A 21906-nucleotide genomic window follows, 5' to 3' on the forward strand; every position below is an offset into this window, starting at 1 on the left:
TCAGGAGGAGTTTCCTGCTGAGGTAGAGGATTGGATGTTCTTCATCTCCGACCATCTGCGATAGAACAGCTCCCAATCCTACTTCAGATGCATCTGTTTGTAAAATGAATTCTTTGTTGAAGTCTGGGGCTTTAAGCATGGGGTTACTGCAGAGGGCTGTCTGTAGATCCATGAATGCTTTCTCTGCGGCATCTGTCCACTTCACCATGTCTGGACCCCGGGCTTTTATCAGGTCTGTCAGGGGACTCGCTCTGGTAGCAAAATGGGGAATAAATCGTTGGTAGTACCCCACCACACCCACGAATGCCCAGACTTCCTTTTTCGAATTCGGCCGGGGCCAATTTTGGATAGCCTCTAGTTTGTTTAGTTGGGGCTTGACCATGCTCCTTCCTACAATGTAGCCAAGGTATTTAGCCTCGGCTAGCCCTATAGCACACTTGGCTGGGTTTGCTGTGAGGCCAGCCTGTCCTAGCATGTCCAGAACCGCTTCCACCTTTCCTAAGCGGGTTTCCCAGTCAGGGGTGTGAATAATCACATCATCCAGGTATGCCGCTGCATAACTGCTCTGGGGCTGTAGGAGCTTGTCCATAAGATGCTGGAAAGAAGTGGTTCGGGACTATTTAGAAAAGCTGGACAAGCACAGTCCATGGGGCTGGATGCGTTGCATTCGAGAGTGCTAAATGAGTTGGCGGATGTGATTGCAGAGCCATTGGCCATTATCTTTGAAAACTCATGGCGATCGGGGGAAGTCCCAGACGACTGGAAAAAGGCTAATGTAGTGCCCATCTTTAAAAAAGGGAAGGAGGAGGATCCTGGGAACTACAGGCCAGTCAGCCTCACCTCAGTCTCTGGAAAAATCATGGAGCAGGTCCTCAAGGAATCAATTCTGAAGCACTTAGAGGAGAGGAAAGTGATCAGGAACAGTCAGCACGGGTTCACCGAGGGAAAGTCATGCTTGACTAATCTAATTACCTTCTATGATGAGATAACTGGCTCTGTGGATGAGGGGAAAGCAGTGGACGTGTTGTTCCTTGACTTTAGCAAAGCTTTTGACACGGTCTCCCACAGTATTCTTGCCAGCAAGTTAAAGAAGTATGGGCTGGATGAATGGACTATAAGGTGGATAGAAAGCTGGCTAGATTGTCGGGCTCAACGGGTAGCGATCAATGGCTCCATGTCTAGTTTGCAGCTGGTATCAAGTGGAGTGCCCCAAGGGTTGGTCCTCGGTCCGGTTTTGTTCAGTATCTTCATTAATGATCTGGAGGATGGTGTGGATTGCATCCTCAGCAAGTTTGCAGATGACACTAAACTGGGAGGAGAGGTAGATACGCTGGAGGGTAGGGACTGGATACTGAGGGACCTAGACAAATTAGAGGATTGGGCCAAAAGAAATCTGATGAGGTTCAACAAGGACAAGTGCAGAGTCCTGCAATTAGGACGGAAGAATCCCACGCACCGCTACAGACTAGGGATCGAATGAGTAGGCCGCAATTCTGCAGAAAAGGACCTAGGGGTTACAATGGACGAGAAGCTGGATATGAGTCAACAGTGTGCCCTTGTTGTCAAGAAGGCCAATGGCATTTTGGGGTGTATAAGTAGGGGCATTGCAAGCAGATCGAGGGACGTGATCGTTCCCCTCTATTCAACATTAGATTAAAGGAGTAACTGAGTAAAATGTAATGGGCTATAACATGCTGGAGGTCAGATGAAATGATCTAATGGTTCCTGCTGGCCTTGAACTCTGTGGTTGTTAATTTGGTGATTAAAGAGCCCTTGAGTAGCTGGCGTTTTCTACCATTACAATACCTGTACACTGTAGTCATCTCAATCTCCTTTTTGATAAACTGAACAGACTGAGCTCTTTAAGTCTCATACTGTAAGGCATTTTCTTCAGCCCTTGAATAGTTTTTGTCTGCAACCTCTCCAAGTCTTCAACATCCTTTTTAAAATGGGAGTCTCACCAATGCCGGATACAGAAATAAAATAATGGCCCTAACTCCTACTCTCATTTATATATCTAAGGGCCATATTAGCCCTTTTTTCCACTGACTGACAACAGGCGCTCTTGATGAATGCCTTGTCTATTTTGACCCCCTAAATCCTTTTCATTGTCACTGCTTTCCAGGATACATTCCCCTACTCTGTAGGTATGACCTACGTTCCTTGTTACTAGATGCGTAACTTTGCATTTGGATGTGTTAAAACTCGTTTGACTAGGTCCAGTTTACCAAGTGATCCAGATGACTCTGTGTGACTGCTCAGTTCTAGTCATCATTATTTACCATTACACCAAACTGTCAGAGTGATTTCATATTTACTTCCAGTTCATCAGTGAAATTGTTGAATAGCATTGTGCCTACTACTGATCCCTTCAAAACCCAACTATAAACACTCCACTGACTACTTTGAGATGTCAGCCAGTTCATAATTCAAATAATGTGTGCTTTACTGATAGTGTACAGTGCTAATTTTTTACTCAGAATATTCTGCAGTACTAACTCAAATGCCTTACCAAAGTCTAAAATATTACACATATGCAGTTACCTTTATCAACCAAACTAGTAATCTCCCCAAAGAATGAAATCAGCTTTGACAAGATTCGCTCCCCCCTTCCGACATAAAACCGTGTTGACTGGTATTATCCTATTTTTTAACTCTTTATTAACTGAATCCCATATCAGCTTTTTCCATTATTTTATCCAGGACTTATAGCAGGTTAACTGGACTACAGTTATACAGGTCATCCCACTTGCCCTTCTTGAATACTGGCACAACATTAGCATTCCTCCAGTCTTCTGGAATTTCCTCAGTATTCCAAGATTTATTAAAAATGTGTTTAGTTGCAGGTTACCTAGTGCTTTGTTTAATTAAGGGTAACAGAAAAATGAATGCAAACATGTATATTTAGTTGTAGGTGTAGATGTAGGAAAGAGTTTCCTGGTGTGGTAAGCCAGTTAAGTACAAAGAGCAGCATCTGGGGTGGTAGATCCTCATAGCTAGGATGTAGCATTTCCCTTGCCTTCTTTAAGGGTGACTAGGTGTGGCACAGTTCATAGGGCAAAGGGTTTGTAGGTAAGAATAAGCACCCTTCTTGTAAATAAGACATCGACCTCCCTCTCCCATCAAAGGGGCAGACTTTGATTTGCAGGGATTCCCAAGCACTTTTATGAGGCTTGGTGGTAATTCCTGGGTAGCGGCATACTAAGGATCTTGGCCTTAGAATGAAGGCTCACATCAGGTGTGATTAAATGGGCTGGTTATGTCCTGGAATTTTTGAGAGGGTTTGGATGTAAGCCAATAGGAAAGAGGGTCTGGAACAGCCCCTCACAGGCCATCTTCCCTCTTAGCTGTTGTCGGGACAGGTGGTGTCTGAGGTTATTTTGTTAGTCTCTAAGGTGCCACAAGTACTCCTTTTCTTTTTGCGAATACGGACTAACATGGCTGCTACTCTGAAACCTGTTATTTTGTTGGAATTACCGTTCCTAATTGTGCTTTTGAATAAAGTTGTGGCCATTTAGCCAAAAATTCCAAGTATCTGCATCTTCACTGGCCCATTCCCCTTTGCAAATAATAATTATGCTAGTAATCACAGTCGTTGCTCAGATGAACATGTGGCAAACAGTCGTAAAACAGTATTTTTTTTTTATGACTGTGGCTGATGTTTGTCTGTCCTTTATGTAATATGCAGTGCAAATATTTTCTATTTTTGCTGTGACACCCACAAATGTTAGCAAATCAATATCTTCTGAGCAATTAATGTACTTTAAAATATTGTTAAAAATGTAGTGAGAATGTGTAAACAATTCATCTGTATGCAGATTTTAAAATTTGGTATATTTCCAGGTCAACAAAGACAAAAATGGAAAACAATGTTTCGATAAACTGACATAAGAATGTGTTTCTAGGTACAAAGTACTTAACTGCACTTATTGTAAATACGGTAACGAAATATATATCTAATTAAGATGTATTAGAACGAAATACTGATAACAAGTAACTGATCATGTTAATGATATGATTTAATTCTCTTGTTGTATTGCAGTATTGTTGTAGCCATGCTGGTCCCAGAATATTAGCGAGACATGGTGGGTGAGGTAAATATATTTTATTGGACCAACTTCTGTTGGTGAGAGAGACAAGCTTTTTAGCTTAGAGAGAGTCTGGAAGAAGCTTGAAAGCATGTCTCTCACCAACAGAAGTTGGTTAAATAAAAGATGTTACTTCACCCACCATGTCTCGCTAATTCTAAGCACATACAAACACACTTGTACATATATACACACATATATATGTATGCTAAAATATTTAAATTATTCTTGTGTCATACTTGATCTCTATACTATTTCCTACAAAAGCTTATTAAAAGATTATTAAGGTTTGCAAAGTCAAGAACTCAAAAGTTGGGAAATACCCAGATGAAGACTGCTTGTGTGACATTCATTCTCCCCCATTTGTGTCTAACTACAGGATCATATTCTATTTTTTTTCCCCCATGAGGACCCTATAATGCTCAGTGAATGAGGCAGCTGTTCAATATTTCTTTTCAAACACATAAACCAACCTGTGGCCTTATTTGCTGCCTATTCAAATCCTGCACTGAAAAAGGAATTTTTAGATTTCTTCATGGACTTTTCTGCACTGCACTTACCCTCTGTAGTATCTGAGCCTCCACAAACGTTAATTTACCTTCACAACACACCTGCTAACCCTTGACTGCACTGGAAAGTTTTTGCTATAAACTAAGGTGTGAATTTAAAAACTGCTATAGTTCACAGAATCATAGAATAACAGAGTTGGAAGGGACCTCTGGAGGCCATATAGTCCAACCCCCTGCCCAGAGCAGGACCAATCCCAACTAAATCATCCCAGCCAGGGCTTTGTCAAGCCTGACCTTAAAAACTTCTAAGGAAGGGGATTCCACCACCTCCCTAGGTATCACATTCCAGTGTTTCACCACCCTCCTAGTGAAAAAGTTTTTCCTAATATCCAACCTAAATCTCCCCCACTGCAACTTGAGACCACTACTCCTTGTCCTGTCATCTGCTACCACTGAGAACAGTCTAGATCCATCCTCTTTGGAAACCCCTTTCAGGTAGTTAAAAGCAGCTATCAAATCCCCCCTTTCTTCTCTTCCGTAGACTAAACAATCCCAGTTCCCTCAGCCTCTCCTCATAAGTCATGTGTTCCAGACCCCTAATCATTTTTGTTGCCCTTCGCTGGACTCTCTCCAATTTCTCCACATCCTTCTTGTAGTGTGGGGCCCAAAACTGGACACAGTACTCCAGATGAGGCCTCACCAGTGTCGAAGAGAGGGGAATGATCACGTCCCTTGATCTGCTGGCAATGCCCCTACTTATACACCCCAAAATGCCATTGGCCTTCTTGGCAACAAGGGCACACTGTTATACCAGTATCAACCCTCGCATGGCCACTCCTATCCTAATATGGAGTGGCTTTTTTCAGCTTAGTTTAAACCACTTCCCAAGCGATATAAACTAATTTAATTTTTTTTAAAGCCTTTCTTATACTGAAATAAGAGTGTCTACAAAGGTGGCTATATCATTATATCTGGTAAAACTTTTCCAGGCAGATAAGGCTTCAGATACAGAAATATTAGTCCCATTTTACAGCTGAGGAACTCAATAAGAGAGACAGAGACCAAAATTTATGGAATGGTCCATGAATTTTGGGTGCTCAACTTGAGACACCTACCCTTATTCTGAGGTGCCGAGTACCTCCAGCCCCCACTGTCTTCAGTAGGAGCTCTGAATGTTCATCCATTCTGAAAATCAGGCTCTCGGGTATCTCAAGCTGGGCACCAAGAAAATGAGGCATACGCTATTAGCAGTCACATCTGAAAATTCTTGTGTAAGTTACTTGCTTAGTAAAACAAAGGAAGTCTGTGGTGATTCCAAGAATAGAATACAGTACCCTTATGTCCCAGACCAGTACCTTAACCACGAGACCATCCATTTTCCTCTTGCAATCCACTGCCTTTTTCATTACACACCATATGAAGTTAATGAGGTGGGGTCCTTGAGACAACAATCTCAACACTATACATCCCTGTCTCATTCCCTGAGTATAGTCCATCCTGTGCACTGAATAAGGCAGGGTTCAGTGTAAAAAAAATAGTATGTGACCGTGTAATTAAAGACTAATATAATGCATAGACAGATAAGTGAGCAGAATGAAGGTTGTACAGGCTATACACAGGCCCCTAACTGTGGCATTTCTTAACTTCTGAGTGCTTCCCTTTGCAACCTTTATTATGTCTTTTTGTATGGAATGTCCTAGTTTTATTTAAATGAACAACCAACCAACCACATACTTTACCATGATTTGAACCTAGAGCCTCCACATTAACGTCAAGCCTCTACCACGTAAGATGAAAGAGTAACTATTAGTTACTAGTGTTTAGCAGGCTGTTATCCTCTACCTGCACCAGCTGTTTCCTGTGGATTGTACAAGTGTTTTCTAGACAGTTACAGGAATTGGCATTCCTATTCCAGGAAAGGAATGTGGTCTAGCAGTTAGGGCAGAGAACAGAGAGAGGACTCCTGGGTGCACTTTGTTTGTTAATGATGTATTCCATTTACATAGTACTTATACAACTGTGGATCTCAAAGGTGGCCATTAGAGACAAGCCATAGCATATTCATTCAGAGAAGTGTTGCGGTTAAGTAGATGAAGCTTGGGTGTGCCATATCAGAGACCTCGGTTTTATTCTTAGCTCTGTCAGAAGGTATCTTGTGCAACCCTTCAGATTGTCACTTTCCCCTCATTTGTAAAATGAGGGGAATGATACTTCCCTTCCTCCTCTTAGGCCTACTCAATAGGTTGTGATGTGCACGGAATTTACCTTAGTCAGAAGAAGAGATAAGGCTACAATTTATGGTCTCCTGGCTCCCAGGCAAGTGCACACTCAGGCCACAGGATATCTCAATGAGAAAAAGCACCAGTAGCAGCAGCAGTTTTCTGTGTCCCATTTTGAGTTCTAGTTCTGTGCTAGATATCCACATGATGCAGGAAACTCAGTGGAATCTGGTATGCACAGTGAGTTGGAACATTCAGAAAATTAAGATACATGTATCAAGTTCTACTTTGCATGTGCAAATGATTGCTTTTCAGCATCTAAATCAATGAAAACTGGATGGCACATCTCTAACCTCAGGACAACCCTCAGACCTAATTTCAGTTTTCTCCAATACACAAAGATGTTAGAGCAATTCAAAAAATGGTCAGAAAACGTTACCATTAGCAATCAGCCTATTTTTTGTACCCTTGTCCTCAAAAGTGTTTAACTTATTCTTTGCTAATTCCTTCCGCCACAAAAGATCCAGTCTGAGGCAAAGAACAAGCATGGAAAATTTCAGTCCAAACAGCTGAAATATGTCAAAAGTTATAAGCATTTGGAAACAAAGGATTATAATAGAAAGTATTAAGATACCTTAACCATAGGAATAACTATTGCTTTGCCTATTAATAGTGTCCCACCATATTTGTCACCTTTAAACTACACAATTCCAGTCTTCCATCTCCCCTCATGCAGAAATCTTCCCGGGCCTATAATAATTTTTTGTTGCCCATCTTTAGCATCCTTCTATTACTTTTTACAGTTATAGTGGAGGTGGGGGGATTTACAATTAATTTAGAACCCAGCAAAATACATAGCTCAAATGCATTACCTTGCATTTATCAGCAGTGAAATCCATCTGCCATCATGCTGCCTGGCTTTAACTCAAATCCTGTCTGAAATTCCTCAGTCTTCTTTAATCTTGACTAACCTAAATGACTCATCTGCAAATTTTACCACCTCATTGTTTACCACCTTTTCCAGCTCCTTATTGCACATTTTGAACATCAGTATATAGTATACATCTTGGGCCCACGCCATTAAGCTTTTGGGAAAAAAGGGAACAATGCTCATTTTAAAAATTATATTATTACAACTATACTTCAAAGCAGAGCTGCATTTTAAGATTAGTGAGTATGGCACTGTGGTGTATTTGCTCTTGTTTGAGGAAACGTTAGTTGAGCAATCTATGAGAAATGTGCCCAGGTACTACACTGATAGGTGCATTACAAATGTATGTAATAATTATAAAGTATGTTTATGACTTCTGTTGGAATTATGTTTTTTAAAAATCTTCAGTTATTCAATTTGTTAGTCTCTAAGGTGCCACAAGTCCTCCTTTTCTTTTTGAGGATACAGACTAACACGGCTGCTACTCTGAAACCTGTCAAATATTATTGTTATAGCAAAGCAACAAATTAAGTCATGTTCTATGGTGCAATTTGTACATGGACTCAATAATAAAATGAAATTAACAGCAGCAGACTGCAACATAAATTACTTACTTCAGATTGTATGACTCTAATAAGGAAGAATAAGTGTTGTAGCGTTTTAGCTATTATGCCAAACTGCCGACATCTCTCCAAAAAAGAATCTAAAGAAGGATCAATTCTTCTTTGCAACTTGCTCCAGAATAGAGTCAGCTCCCTGTGAAAAGAGTTCAAAGCAGATTGTAAACATAATGCAAGGTGAGGAAACTGTGTGAGATTTGTCTAAAATCTCCACAATGTAGCTTTAAGGGTTAACACAATATTAACTACTGGGGAAAAATCCATATTGCCTGATATTAATCAGGCCCCTATCTCTTAGGCAGCTAACATAAGGTTAGTACTGTTAAGGTTACTCTTATTAAACAGAAATCAGAACAAAACCTACCAGCTTGCTATTCTCTCTTCAAGCATGAAAGACAGTGGGGTCTTTAAAGATAGTTTGCTCTCCTAAAGCACCTTCCCAGATGCATGCTCCAATCATTAGGCTACAGAGAGTTACTCTCATGCGCGTGTACTCTCTCTAGCCCAAATGACTCAGAAAGCATGCACAAGCATGAGAATGACTCTTTAGCCTAGTGGTTAGAGGACGTGGGAGACCCAGGATCCAATCCCCCTGCTCTGATGACTAATTATTTATGTAAAGTAGAACAGCTTCAACTGGAGAAACAGAGGGAGCCTCACATCAGAATATCTATATCCCAGCAGTTAGGGCACTCACGTGAGAAGTGGCAGATCTTCACTCAAATTCCTTTTCCCCCTCAGGTGGAGAAAGGACTTGAATTGGGGGTCTCCCACATCCTAGGTAAGCCCCAAGTTAAAAGTTATGAGGAAGGTCCTCCTCCTCCACCCCGTTTGTGTGAACTCACATGAGGGCCCAATCCTGTACCTGACCTTTGAGAACACCTACTGGATCAAGCCCCACATGCAACTAAGGTGCTCAGCCACCCTGGTTTCTGAATCACTCTGGGACTCAGGCAGAAGGTAAGTATTTGGATGCCTAGAGGGAGGCAGTAGAGCACTTGCCCAGAGGCAGAAACACAGGTGCCTAAAGAACTTTTACTGCAAAACTTTAGGCACCTAGTGAATTTAGGAGCCTACAGAGTTTAGTTGGTTGGGAACTGCAGTGATGCCAACACCAGGATGTAGGCACCTAACACCTTTTGTGTATTCAGACCTATATTCTTCGCTCCAGCTGACATTAGGTATCCTGGATCCGGGCAGGGCCAGGAAAGACCTGTTTCAATTCTGAAGCCCGCTTCAGAGGGCTAAACTAAAGAAACCTGTGCCAAAGTTAATGCTCACCACCACATCCACAGCAAGGGGCCTGTCAGAGGAGAGTTCTTCAGTGTTGATGGACCATCAGTGCTGGAAAACAGCCTCATGCTTCCTCCAGCAGTGAAAGGACCTTAAAGAATCTTTGCTATGCTGGCGCCTTGGAAGTGGTTGATTCAGTTGATCCCTCCCCAGCCTCTGATGCCAAGCCTCCTTCAGACACCAGGAGGCCTCCTCTTTTCCCTGACCTGAAGCATAAAGCTAAGAGCATGTTTTGAATTCCCCAGCACTGAATGTGTTTATTCCCAGAAAGCAGTGGCAGCACACATTCAGGGACACAGGAAGCTATGTTGCTGATCCAGATTCACCAGTGCTACGGGCCCCGTCAGCCCATTTTTGTGCCACTGGATATCCCCAGATGTCAGCTTTGAGGCTAAGACCATTCCCTGTACCAGTGCCGTCTGGTTTCAAATCAGCTCCATTCAGATCCTTCCCGGATCCAGACAAGGAGGATTCTTCTTCTGGGTCTTAGTTATGTACAGTTGGCCTGCCACCTTACGAGGTGCTTACGGAACAGGAATTCTCTCATTTTCATGGGATCTGCTTCCTCTACAATCTCTCTCAGGTTTGTTGTGGGAGATTACAACATGCACTAATGTCATTGGGCTGACATCCCCTTGGATGATGGATCTCTAACGCCCAAGAGAGCCTTCAAATTATAAATGCAGGAAGGCCAAGCCTGCTATTTTCTTGCCCGTCAGACTCTCCCAGACCTGCATCTCCTCTTTTTACAGTTTCTCTAATCCTTATGGAGCTACCAAATCCACCTGCATCACTGGGTAATAGTAAAGACTAGCTGCCATGGAATGTTGATGTGGCACCAGATAAGGAGGGTGCTTTTGGTCATACAGATAGTCAGCTTAGGATGAAGCTCCTCAGAAGAGAGAACGGGTGCATATTTCTTCCACATCTGCAACAGTTAATCTCAAGCAGTTTGAGCAACTTCTTAGCAAGATGGCTGGAGCTCTGAACCTGGAAGCTATGTCAATATTAGAGAACACCACTTTTTGTTGTTGTTTTTTTTGGGATAGGTAGCGTTGTACCCATGTTGGTCCCAGGATATTAGAGAGACAAGGTGGGTAAGATCTTTTATATTTTATTGGACCAGCATCTGCTGACGACAGAGACATTGTTTCAAGCTTACACAGAGCTCAAAAGTGTGTTTCTCGCACCAAAAGTCAGTCCAATAAAAAGATAGTACCTCATGCACTCTCTCTTTTTTTTTTAAAATAGCTTCAGATCAAGAGAGTGGCAAAGTCATCTTGACAGTGAATGAGGGTGTCCTAGAGCTTGCTAGAGACAATGCCTAATTCCATACCTTCTACACCTCTACCCCGATATAACGTGGTCATCCGAAGACAAAAAATCTCACCGCATTATAGGCGAGACCGCGTTATATTCAACTTGCTTTGGCCCCCCCGTTCCTTGTTCCTTGACCGCCCCCTTCAGAGACACCCGTCCCTAATCACCCCCAGGACCTCACCCCCTACCCAACCCCCCTGCTCCCTGTCCCCTGACTGCTCCGACCCCTATCCACACCCCCCGCCCCCGACAGGCGCTCACCGGTAGCAGCGGGAAGCGGAGCAACACAGCCCCAGCCCGCTCCACTCCGCCACCTCCCAGCTGCGGCGTTCCACTTCCCGCTGCTGGTGAGTGCAGGGAGGTTGGGGAAAGGACACCCCCCTACTCACCTGCGGCGGGAAGCAGAGGGCTGCGGCTTGGAGCTGGTGGAGTGGAGCGAGCTGGGGCCGGGCTGCTCCGCTTCCACTGTTGCTGGTGAGTGTGGGGGGGATCCGTTCCCCCAAGCCCCCTCCCCTGAGCAACACTGCTGGGGCCGGGGAAGCGGAGCAGGCTGCTCCCAGCCCCCCACTAATCCCCCGGGCCACTCTGGGACTGCGGGGTCCCCAAAAGTGCCCTCCCACAGCTCCTGCCTCCCAGATCCTGACAACCCCCAAGACCCACTGCCCCTTATCCAACCCCTTGGCCCCAGCCCGGCCCGGCCCCCTTAACACGCTGCTCAGAGCAGTTGTCAGAGCTTTACCGCGTTGTATGTGAACCCACGTTATATCAGGTCGTGTTATATCAGGGTAGAGCTGTATCTCCAAGAAAGATAGGCTGTAGTAAGCACTTCAATATTTTAGGGTATTTTTTCACCACCCTATTCAGAAACTCGACTGTGCCGCCAAGAAGTCCTTGCATTCTGTACTTTCTGATAAAGGGAAGAATCTGGACACAGTTAGCCAGAAGATCATTTTGGGGACACATTAGGTATCTGGACAGCCAATTATCAAGCTAAAATGGCATGTAATCACTACAACCTCTGGGAAAAAATACCAGCCATTACTTCAGTATCTCCATTAGGAGAAGACTATTTATTTATTATTGTGTGTGTATGTGTGTGGTGACGCATGTACTCAAAGCAGCTTTTGAAAGGTCAGTGGCTCAGGCACATATCTCCAACACTACTGTTGGCTTTGCTAATTAGGGATAATGTTTGGATTCACAGGTTTATGCAGAAGAATTTACTTTTAATGGGATGGGTCTGTTCACCTCAGACTGACAATATGCTGGAGAAACTGAAATGCACTAAATAAGGAGCTTGTTGTTTTGGGACTGTTAAAATCACCTCAAAATAAGAAATGTTGACTTCATTTCAGATTCCAGCAGAAATACTTGTTGTCCTACAATTCTTAGTGTCAAATTTAGCCCTCAGCTATGCCTCCTGCCCAACATTCTGCCTGTCCACTAAATTCAATATTTTGGTCAAGCTAAAAATGTGATGGTGCATCTAAGCACCTAGAACCAGTTATGTTCTCCTTTACTTCCTCACCTTCTGTGGGGGGCAGTTTCTCTCAATACCTTGTGGAGTTACAGGGAGTCCTTGGACTTATGACACAATTCGTTCCTCAGAATTGCACTGTAAGTCTAAACCACTTTTCCCATAGGAATCAATGATATGAAGAGGGGATTGGTTCCTGAACCAAGGCTTGATACACTATTTTCAAAATAACCCAGGTTTTTGTATTAAATGAATTACAGATGACTAATCTATTTATTTGGTAAACAGCATTCAAATAAACATATAAAAATCACATATGCTTTGACTTTCCAGAACTTTTTGAAGGGCTCTTGGCTGGGGGCGTCTCTGAAGTCTAGGCTGCAGGTTTCTCTGGAGTCTTCTCTGCCGTCTTAAAGAGAGTGTCCAAGAAAGTTTGGACAGATGGTCTCGTCTCCTTGTAAATTTCTCTGCAGCAGCTATACATGTTGGATATGTCCCTATTCACAGATGCACTGTGTTCAATGTTGGGGTGGTGTTCCTCAAACAGGGACATGGCAGCTTCCAAATGGTGAAATGCCTCAGCCAACACTTTTGTTGTCAAGACTTTACAGGCAGGAGTCTCAGCAGTGGGTGCATCTTCTTCCTCTGCCTCCTTCTGCTTTTCCAATTCAATGAGGTCCTCATTAGTTAATTCCTCACAACGTGATGCCAGCAACTCATCAACATCCTCTGGTGCAACATCTAAGTTGAGTTCTTTGCCCATCTCAACAACTACTTGGGTCACCTCTTCAACAGTGCCCGTGAATCCTTGGAAATCAGACACAGAGTCAGGACACAATTTTTTCCAAACGCCATTCAAATTGGATTGTTTCACCTCATTCCATGGCTCACCAATGTTCTCAATTGCATGGTAAATGTTGAAGCCCTTCCAGAATTCCTTCAGAGTTGGTCCACCTTGCTTCTCAGTTGCCCTGATGGCCTGGGCAATTGTGCTCCTGAGATAGTAGGCCTTGAAGGATACAATTACCCGCTGGTCCATGAGGTGCAACAATGAGGTGGTGTTTGGGGGCAGAAACACCACTTTGACGTCAGGATGCATGTCGTCAAGGGTGGTTGGATGACCAGGAGCATTGTCGAGGATTAACAGTACTTTAAATGCAAGATTGTTGTTGCTGCAATAGCTCCAGACACTTGGCACAAAACGATGATTAAACCAATTCTCAAAAATGTTATTGACCCATGCCTTAGAATTGGATTTCCATATCACTGGGAGAAATGCCTTGGAATTTCCCTTGAAAGCCCTGGGTTTTTCCGACCGGTAAACAAGCAAGGGTTTGAGTTTAAAGTCACCTTCAGCATTTGCACTGAGCAAAAGAGCGAACCTTTCCTTAGCAGCTTTGAACCCTGTCATGGATTTCTCCTCTTTGCCTATGTAGGTTCTTGGTGGCATTTTTTTTTTTTTCCCCCCAAAAGAGCCCAGTTTTGTCAACATTAGGGTTGAAACTTGACAAGCACAATAGCCACCCTCCTCAATGATTTTAGCCAATGTGTCAGGAAAAGCATGAGCTGCCTCCTCATCAGCACTGGCAGCTTTGCCTGAGACCCTGATGTTGTGCAAATTGGCCCTGGCTTTAAAACGCATAAACCAACCCCTGCTTGAATTAAAGGGCTCATGAGTAGAACTCTCCCCGTGTTGTTTCTTTAGCTTTTCATGAAGACTCCTAGCCTTTTCCTGAATTATGCCTAAACTCACAGGAGCTTGGCGTTAATTTTGATCCTCCAGCCAAACAATTAACAGTTTTGCAACCTGAGCAATGAGTCCAACACGTTGCTTAGTTATCACAGTTGACTGCATAGGAGCCGAGCCCTTGACATGTTCCTGAATTCTGACCTTGTCTTTCAGGATGGTCATGAAAATTGTTCAGGGGATATCCAAAACTCTGCTGATTTCAGTTGCTGTCTCCGGTTTTCCAGATCTCTTAGTGACATCCATTTTTGTTTCCATAGTAATGGTTCTGCGTTTCTTAGAAGAAGAAACATCACCTGCACCAGATTTATGCTTTTCTGCCATTTAAAAAAAAAAATTAGAACCACAAAGAACAGCAACTGGGCGTCTTAAGTCAGGCTGAGCAGAAAGGCAGGATGGGCAGTATGCCAGGAACTCAGCTGCTCAGAATGCCGGCAACATACTATGCAGAATTGGGCTTGCTTTTTACAGAGTCGCTTGTAAATAACTTTGCGGTTGCATTATAATGAATGGAGCTGGAAGGGGTCCCTTGTATTCACTTGTCTGATTGGCTTCCATGGCCAGGGTAGCTTGTTGCCGGGTAACCTTGCCGCTTGTTTTTGATTGACTCCCAACCCTGGGTTCAGCCAATCAGAAAGCTTGAACAATGAAATCAGTGATTGGCAGAGGCTCAGCATGTGATGTGTGCTGTTCTCCCTGCCGGCTTTCGTTGTAAGGGCGAAACAAGTGTCGTAGGGGCAAAAAGAGCAGTCAATTGAAAAGCGTCATATGTGGCATCGGACACAAGTCAGGCGTCGCAAGTCCGAGGACTCCCTGTACTTTGTTCTTTGGGTATAAACAGTCATTGAATAGTTACACAATTCAATTTCACCCCCACTTCATGCTACCTCTCAACCAACTTCACTCATCACCTTTCAGGGATCACTCTCACAAAACAGTAATGAAGATGAAGGAAACTCTTGTTGACAGTGGGAACAACAGAAAAGGATCTAGAAGAGCAGTGAGAGAAGGGTTTCTACCCTAGATACTTCCTCATTCCAAAGAGAGACTGTAGGCTTTGCCCTGTCAGAGCTCAAGAAACTGTAGATTCTCAAGAAGTTCAAATTTTGTGTAACTGCCCAATCTTCCACCATTTTCTCAGTTTCCAAACAGAACCAGTTTGGGGCTGTCAAACTGAAGAATGCCTATTTCCTCGTCAGCATCAAGTGGTTCCATTAAAGATCTCGGATTATACTAGCAATACAAGTTCCTAGCTTTCAGTCTCTGCTCGGCACCCAAATTCTTCAAGTATGTAATTGTGGATTACACTCATATGAGATAAAGAATTTATGTCCATCAGTAGTTAGATAACTCTCTGATTCAATATTTGTCTTAGTCTTTGGACATTTTGGAAAAAACTTGCAACTTATTTCAGAAGGCAGGCCTTTTTAGTAACTGGAAGAAGCGAAATCCAAAAGGATTTTGTTCCTTTTAGCTATTTTGGACTCTGTTCACACAAAAGCTTTCCTGCCAGAGACAGGATATTTGAAACTGCATCAAGCCATAGGGACCTGAAGGTCAACTTGAGTAAGTTAGTGACATTTTGTCTCAGAGATCAAGGACTGATGACTTAACTATCTGCACATTTGAGAATAAGGCCTTTAGATAACTGCCTGGCTCAAAACTACAGGCTAAATGAGAACAAGTGTAGCTCCAAACGTACCCTGGTCATTTCAAATGATGGCAGCAATGACCAAATGTTCTAAGAGTGGAATTATTTACAACTCCATCACCAGATGCATTAACAGTTTTAGATGCCTCTAACTTGGGTTGGGGAGCTCACTGTCAAGACCTCAGGATTCAGGGATGGTGGAACATACTGGAGGTGAAGCTTATATATTCTATATGTGAGTGTTGCGGCTTCTGCACACCTGATGTCAGCTGCCCTAGCAGAGAATGCAGCTTTCTGATTCAGCCAACCATGATGATGTTCATAAAGAAAGACCACAGCTTCGGTTCGCTGGCGAAGACGCGTGGCCCCATAAGAACTACAGGTACACTAACACATGTATACCCATCAGTTCAATCAGGACACCAAATTTTGTGCCCAATGCTAGCACAAACATGCCCCTCCTATGGCTTTTTCTTTTATACATTGATGCAAACAAGTTAGGTATTACACTTCATATGCTTTTCATTAGTATTTTGTACCTTGTATTTATTAGTTCGAACAAAACAACTGCATCCATTATTTTATTTCCTCTTTATTTTATGAGGAGTCTGCATCTTTGTACCACCTTCTAGAAATGAGTTTACACAGTAATTTAAAAACTCTGGGTGTTTCAGTACCATCTGTGATATGACACTCCATATTCTTCATAGAAATATTGTTATGGTATGAATATGACCTAAGATATATTTTTTGCAAGATGGGTCTTGTAAGGTATTATTGGAAAGGTTATAATTTACTGAATGTGATTATCCATTTGTATGCATATATCATTTCTGTATCTGAAGTTATGAATATTGACTATGTAACAATTACAACTGTGTGTATACTTGGGGGAACGCCCACCAGACAGTGAGCATTCACCCTAGATAAGCCATTAAGGAGAAAAATAGAACTTTGAAAATGCTAATCTCACTCCTTCCTGAGAAGTTCACTGGGATGCTGCACTGTCACTACAAGAGGTCAGGTGATAATATCACCTGATGCAAAATACCATCTTGGATACTGCTGGTACTTTTCCACTGGAAACAAAGGCTTCCTGGCTTATGTAAATTCTATTTAAGGTTGGGGGGCAAGGCCATCAGGACTCTTCTCCCCTTCACTGCCTTCCCACCCAAGAAGTGAGACTGCTAAAAGTACCTGAAGAGACAACGGAACTAAGCTGAGGAAAAGGCAAGGGCTGAGTCCAGACTGAGACAGAGGAGTCTAGTCTGTAAAGAGAAATAACTGGAAATCTAAGCTACAGAAACTCTGCATCCCGCCCAAGTCAACATTTAGGGTGAGAAATTACATTTTGTAACCTGTTTCTTACGTGAATCAAACTTAGTTTGCGTGTTTTGTCTTATCTGCTTAGTAATCTGCTTTGTTCTGTTTGCTATCCCTTATAATCACTTAAAATTTACCTTTTATAGTTAATAAACTTATTTCTTGTTTATACCATAACCCCATTTGTGCAATTTTTAACTGGGTGGGAAAGAAGTTGTGCAAATCTCACTGCACATTGAGGGGGAGGGCGAATTTTTATGAGCTTGCGCTGTGCACATCTGTCTATACAGTGCAAGACAATATCTTGGGTGTACTTTCCAGAGGGAAGCTGCACTTGATTGTTGGGCAATTTCCTACCTGAACCTTCCCATAGAGAGCTGTTTGCAGCGTGTGTGTGTGTGTGTGCGCGCGCGCGCGTGGCCGCCAGAGGTCAGAGAGCCTAATTCAGCAAAACAGGGAGAGGGAGCCCAGGCTAGTGGAGCAGGCATGCTCAGTGAAATCCCAGTACATCAGGTGGCAACCCAGAAGGGGGGTTCAACGCATCACACCATCATTTCAAGAATGTGCTTAATGTTACCTAATACATGGTGCGTTGCTATTTTCCCAACGCCAGGCCTACTCTGGTTCACAGCCTTAATGTCACTTATGCTTACGGCCCCAACAAAGTCTACATTATATACTAGAATAACCTGTCAAAAGTGGATCTTCAGACCTTTCTCCTGCAAATATGAATCATTAGGTCTAGGTCACCACAGAAATAAACCTACAATGTACTACATCAACAAGCAGGGAGGAGCTCACTTCAGACAAACTCTGCGGGAAACTCTGTTACATAACTTGCATATAGGACAAATCTAGCCCATGACTATTTATTTATCTGCCCAAGGGTTGCTCTTTCATGCTCCAGACCCACATTAATGCTCCCTGAAAAAGATTAAGGTAAACTGGATATTTTGGAAGGTCACCTTGTGGCAAACGATACCCAAGGCAATGGACTGTCTCTAGGACTTTTCTTATACATTGGAGCAGGGTGACATTCTAAGCTTCCTCAGACAACTCTCCTGATTTCCACATATCTAGAAGACAAGACAGGGCTAGAGTCATCTTAGTGGCTCCAACATGAGCCAGACTGATCTGCTGGATATAGCTCAAATCTTCTCCCCATCTACTGCTTTCTCCAAAACTGCTAACTCAAGACAATGGCAAGATCCAATATCTCAACCCAGATTATGATAGCATGGATTGTGGGACTTTAACTGTGTAAGATTTAAAAGTTTTGTTCAAGTGCAGGAGATATTACAGCAGTCCAGAAAGTCATTCACTCTACAATGTTACTCTCACAAGTGGAAGAAATTCTGCATTTGGGTGGCAATAATTTTGGAGAATCCCTGCACCTAAAGTCTGTGTCTTTGAGAACAAAGAGGCTCTTGAAGAGTTAATGTTCTAGTTAAGTATTTTTTCACTAAAGACTTACAAGTCTCTCTATGGGATTTATATCTGGTGCTCATTAAACTGATAGAGGAACCATCTTATCCTCCTGAAAGGTGCTAATTATTCCAGGTATCCTTAAAAAAATGCACATTTTTAAATAGTGAGGGTAAATTAAACATTGGAAAATCTCACATATGGATGTGGTGGATTCTCCATCACTTGAAGTTTTTATATCTCAGAAGACTGGATATCTTTCTAAAAGATATATTATAGCTCAAACAGATATCACAGGTTGGAAGCAGAACCCACGAGATAAAAGTCTCTAAGTACACTACTGCCCTCTGTGCCTTTGATGAGAGATTTCTCATAGCAGTGTCCTTGCAGTCCACACATGCATGTTAGTCAGTCCAGCGTCCCTAGCTGTTATATCATAGAACATCAGGGTTGGAAGGGATCTCAGGAGGTCATCTAGTCCAAACCCCTGCTCAAAGCAGGGCCAATCCCCAACTAAATCATCCCAGCCAGGGCTTTGTCAAGCCTGACCTTAAAAATATCTAAGGAAAGAGATTCTACCACCTCCCTAGGTAACGCATTCCAGTGTTTCACCACCCTCCTAGTGAAAAAGTTTTTCCTAATATCCAACCTAAACCTCCCCCACTGCAACTTGAGACCATTACTCCTTGTTCTGTCATCAGCTACCACTGAGAACAGTCTAGAGCCATCCTCTTTGGAACCCCCTTTCAGGTAGTTGAAAGCAGCTATCAAATCCCCCCCTCATTCTTCTCTTCCACAGACTAAACAATCCCAGTTCCCTCAGCCTCTCCTCATATGTCATGTGTTCCAGTCCTCTAATCATTTTTCTTGCCCTCCGCTGGACGTTTTCCAATTTTTCCACAACCTTCTTGTAGTGTGGGGCCCAAAACTGGACACAGTACTCCAGATGAGGCCTCACCAATGTCGAATAGAGGGGAACGATCACATCCCTCGATTTGCTGGCAATGCCCCTACTTATACATCACAAAATGCCATTAGCCTTCTTGGCAACAAGGGCACACTGTTGACTCATATCCAGCTTCTCGTCCACTGTCACCCCTAGGTCCTTTTCTGCAGAACTGCTGCCGAGCCATTCGGTCCCTAGTCTGTAGCGATGCATGGGATTCTTCCGTCCTAAGTGCAGGACTCTGCACTTGTCCTTGCTGAACCTCATCAGATTTCTTTTGGCCCAATCCTCTAATTTGTCTAGGTCCCTCTGTATCCTATCCCTACCCTCCAGCGTATCTACCTCTCCTCCCAGTTTAGTGTCATATTGCATTGCACAGGTGGACCACCTACCTTCTCGACTGCAAAGCCCCATGGCAGAGAACTCTGAAGCAAAGGGGAAGGACTCCAAGTAGTGGAGCACCCATAGGGGGACATATCTTGAAGAACCACAGTTACTTTGCAGAGTAAGTAACCATTTCTTCTTCGAGTGGTGTCCCTATAGGGGCTCCACAATAGGCGATTATAGAGCAGTGCCCTCTAAGGTGGAGGGGAGCTTTGGAGTTGATTCCAGTATGGAGAAAAATACAGCCAATCCAAACACAGTATCAGAGGCAGAGTCGTCACTCATTGCATACTGATAAGTAAACATATGTATAGATGCCCAAAGTATAGGCTTTAGAGATTTCGATAACTGGCACGTTTTTGAGGAAGGCAGTAAAGGGACAATAGACCTTGCAGAATGAGTGCACATAATCTAAAGTGGTTGAATGTTGCAAGACTGGTCATAAGAGTTAATGCAGCCTGATATCCACTTGAAAAATCTCTGATTAGAGATTGCTGACCCTTTTGACCTATTGCTAGTGAGATGAAAAACTTGTCAGTCTATCTGATGGGCTTTTTTCTGTCTAGATAGAAGGCCAGGGCTCTCCTGACATCCAGGGTGTCCTGGCAATGAAGATGCAGTTTGGGGTGGAAGACAGGCAAGTGAATGGATTGTCTGAGATGGAACTTGGAAGAAACCTCAGGTGAGAATTTGAGGTGGGGCCACAGCATGACCCTGTCCTTAAAAAATGCAGTGTGTGGGGGGGTATGCCATCAGGGCCCCCATTTCTCCTACGCATTGCACTGATGTGATGGCTATCAGATATGCCATCTTCACAGACAAATGGAGCGGTGAGGAGGTAGTCAAAGGTTCAAAAGGTGGTCTTGTGAGGCAGATGGAGAGTCTGCCAAGAATGACCTTGAGTGGATCATTGCAGACTATGTGGCTCTGGGAAGAAAGATAAAAGAGTTTGGTGCACAAGTGGCATTCTCGTCCATCCTCCCGGTTGAAGGAAGAAGCCCGTGCAGGGACCATTGAATAATGCAAGTAAATGCGTGGCTACACAGGTTGTGTTGGCAAGAAGGCTTTTGGCTTCTTTGACAATGAGCTGATGTTCCAGGAAAGAGGATTACTGTACCGGGATGGGCTCAGTTGTCTGGCTAACTTGATAAGGAGAGCTTTAAACTAGGCCCTACGGGGGATGGTGACAAAAATCCAGCCAACGCGCATCCAGATCAAGTAATGACGACAAGATAAGTTCATGGAGAATACGTTCATCTATCAATGCCAATGATGGGCAAGGATGCAAAGTCATCCTCTGAAGCGTCCCTAGCCTGTTTACCAGAAGATGGGAATGGGTGACACGGAATGGATCACTTGATGATTACCCGAGTGCTGTAGGAGCTCATGGGGGGGGGGGGAAGGGTGTAAGCTGGGGGGCACCATGGGTGCTCATGGGGCCGGGGGGGAGAAGTAGCCCGGGGGACACCACAGGTGCTCATGGGGGAGCAACCCAGGGCTGGGTGGCAGGCTCTATACCCGGCTCCTTGGAAGCAGCGATATGTCCCTCCCTCAACTCCTAGTTCCACACGCTGCCTCCGCCTGCAGGCACTGCCCCCACAGGCCGCAGTTCCCAGCCAATGGGAGCCACGGAGCTGGCACTTGGGGCAGCGCGCGGAGATAGGTGCTGAGGGAGGGACATGTTGCTTCTGGGGCGGCCCCCAAGATAAGCACTGCCCAGAGCCCTCACCCCTTCCCACACCCAAACTCCTGCTGCTGCTGGGGGGGGAGAAGGGGGCAAGACTACCCCAGCAGCAGCCAAAGCAACTGGCCCGGGGGCCAACTGAGCCAGCCGCACCTGACACTGCAGAAGTCACGTAGGTCCTGGAACGCCACGGAATCCGTGACTTCAAACTCGCACCCTTAGTCATGGTATATGAAAAAAAAAAAAATGACTTAGTTAGCATTACAGAGACTTGGTGGGACAATTCCCA

At 43.8% G+C, this 21906-nt stretch overlaps 1 protein-coding gene across 1 annotated transcript in view; it reads right to left on the reverse strand.

Moving 5' to 3' along the window:
• Positions 1-21906, reverse strand: part of RLF (RLF zinc finger) — a 104008-nt gene that overhangs the window by 6898 nt on the left and 75204 nt on the right. Inside the window, exon 7 of the mRNA XM_007066079.4 lies at positions 8362-8503. Within this exon, the coding sequence (XP_007066141.3) occupies positions 8362-8503 (142 nt within the window). The remainder of the gene's footprint in view (positions 1-8361; positions 8504-21906) is intronic.

Source organism: Chelonia mydas, chromosome 19 (genome assembly GCF_015237465.2).
Source record: "Chelonia mydas isolate rCheMyd1 chromosome 19, rCheMyd1.pri.v2, whole genome shotgun sequence".
NCBI classification, from domain to species: Eukaryota; Metazoa; Chordata; order Testudines; family Cheloniidae; genus Chelonia; species Chelonia mydas.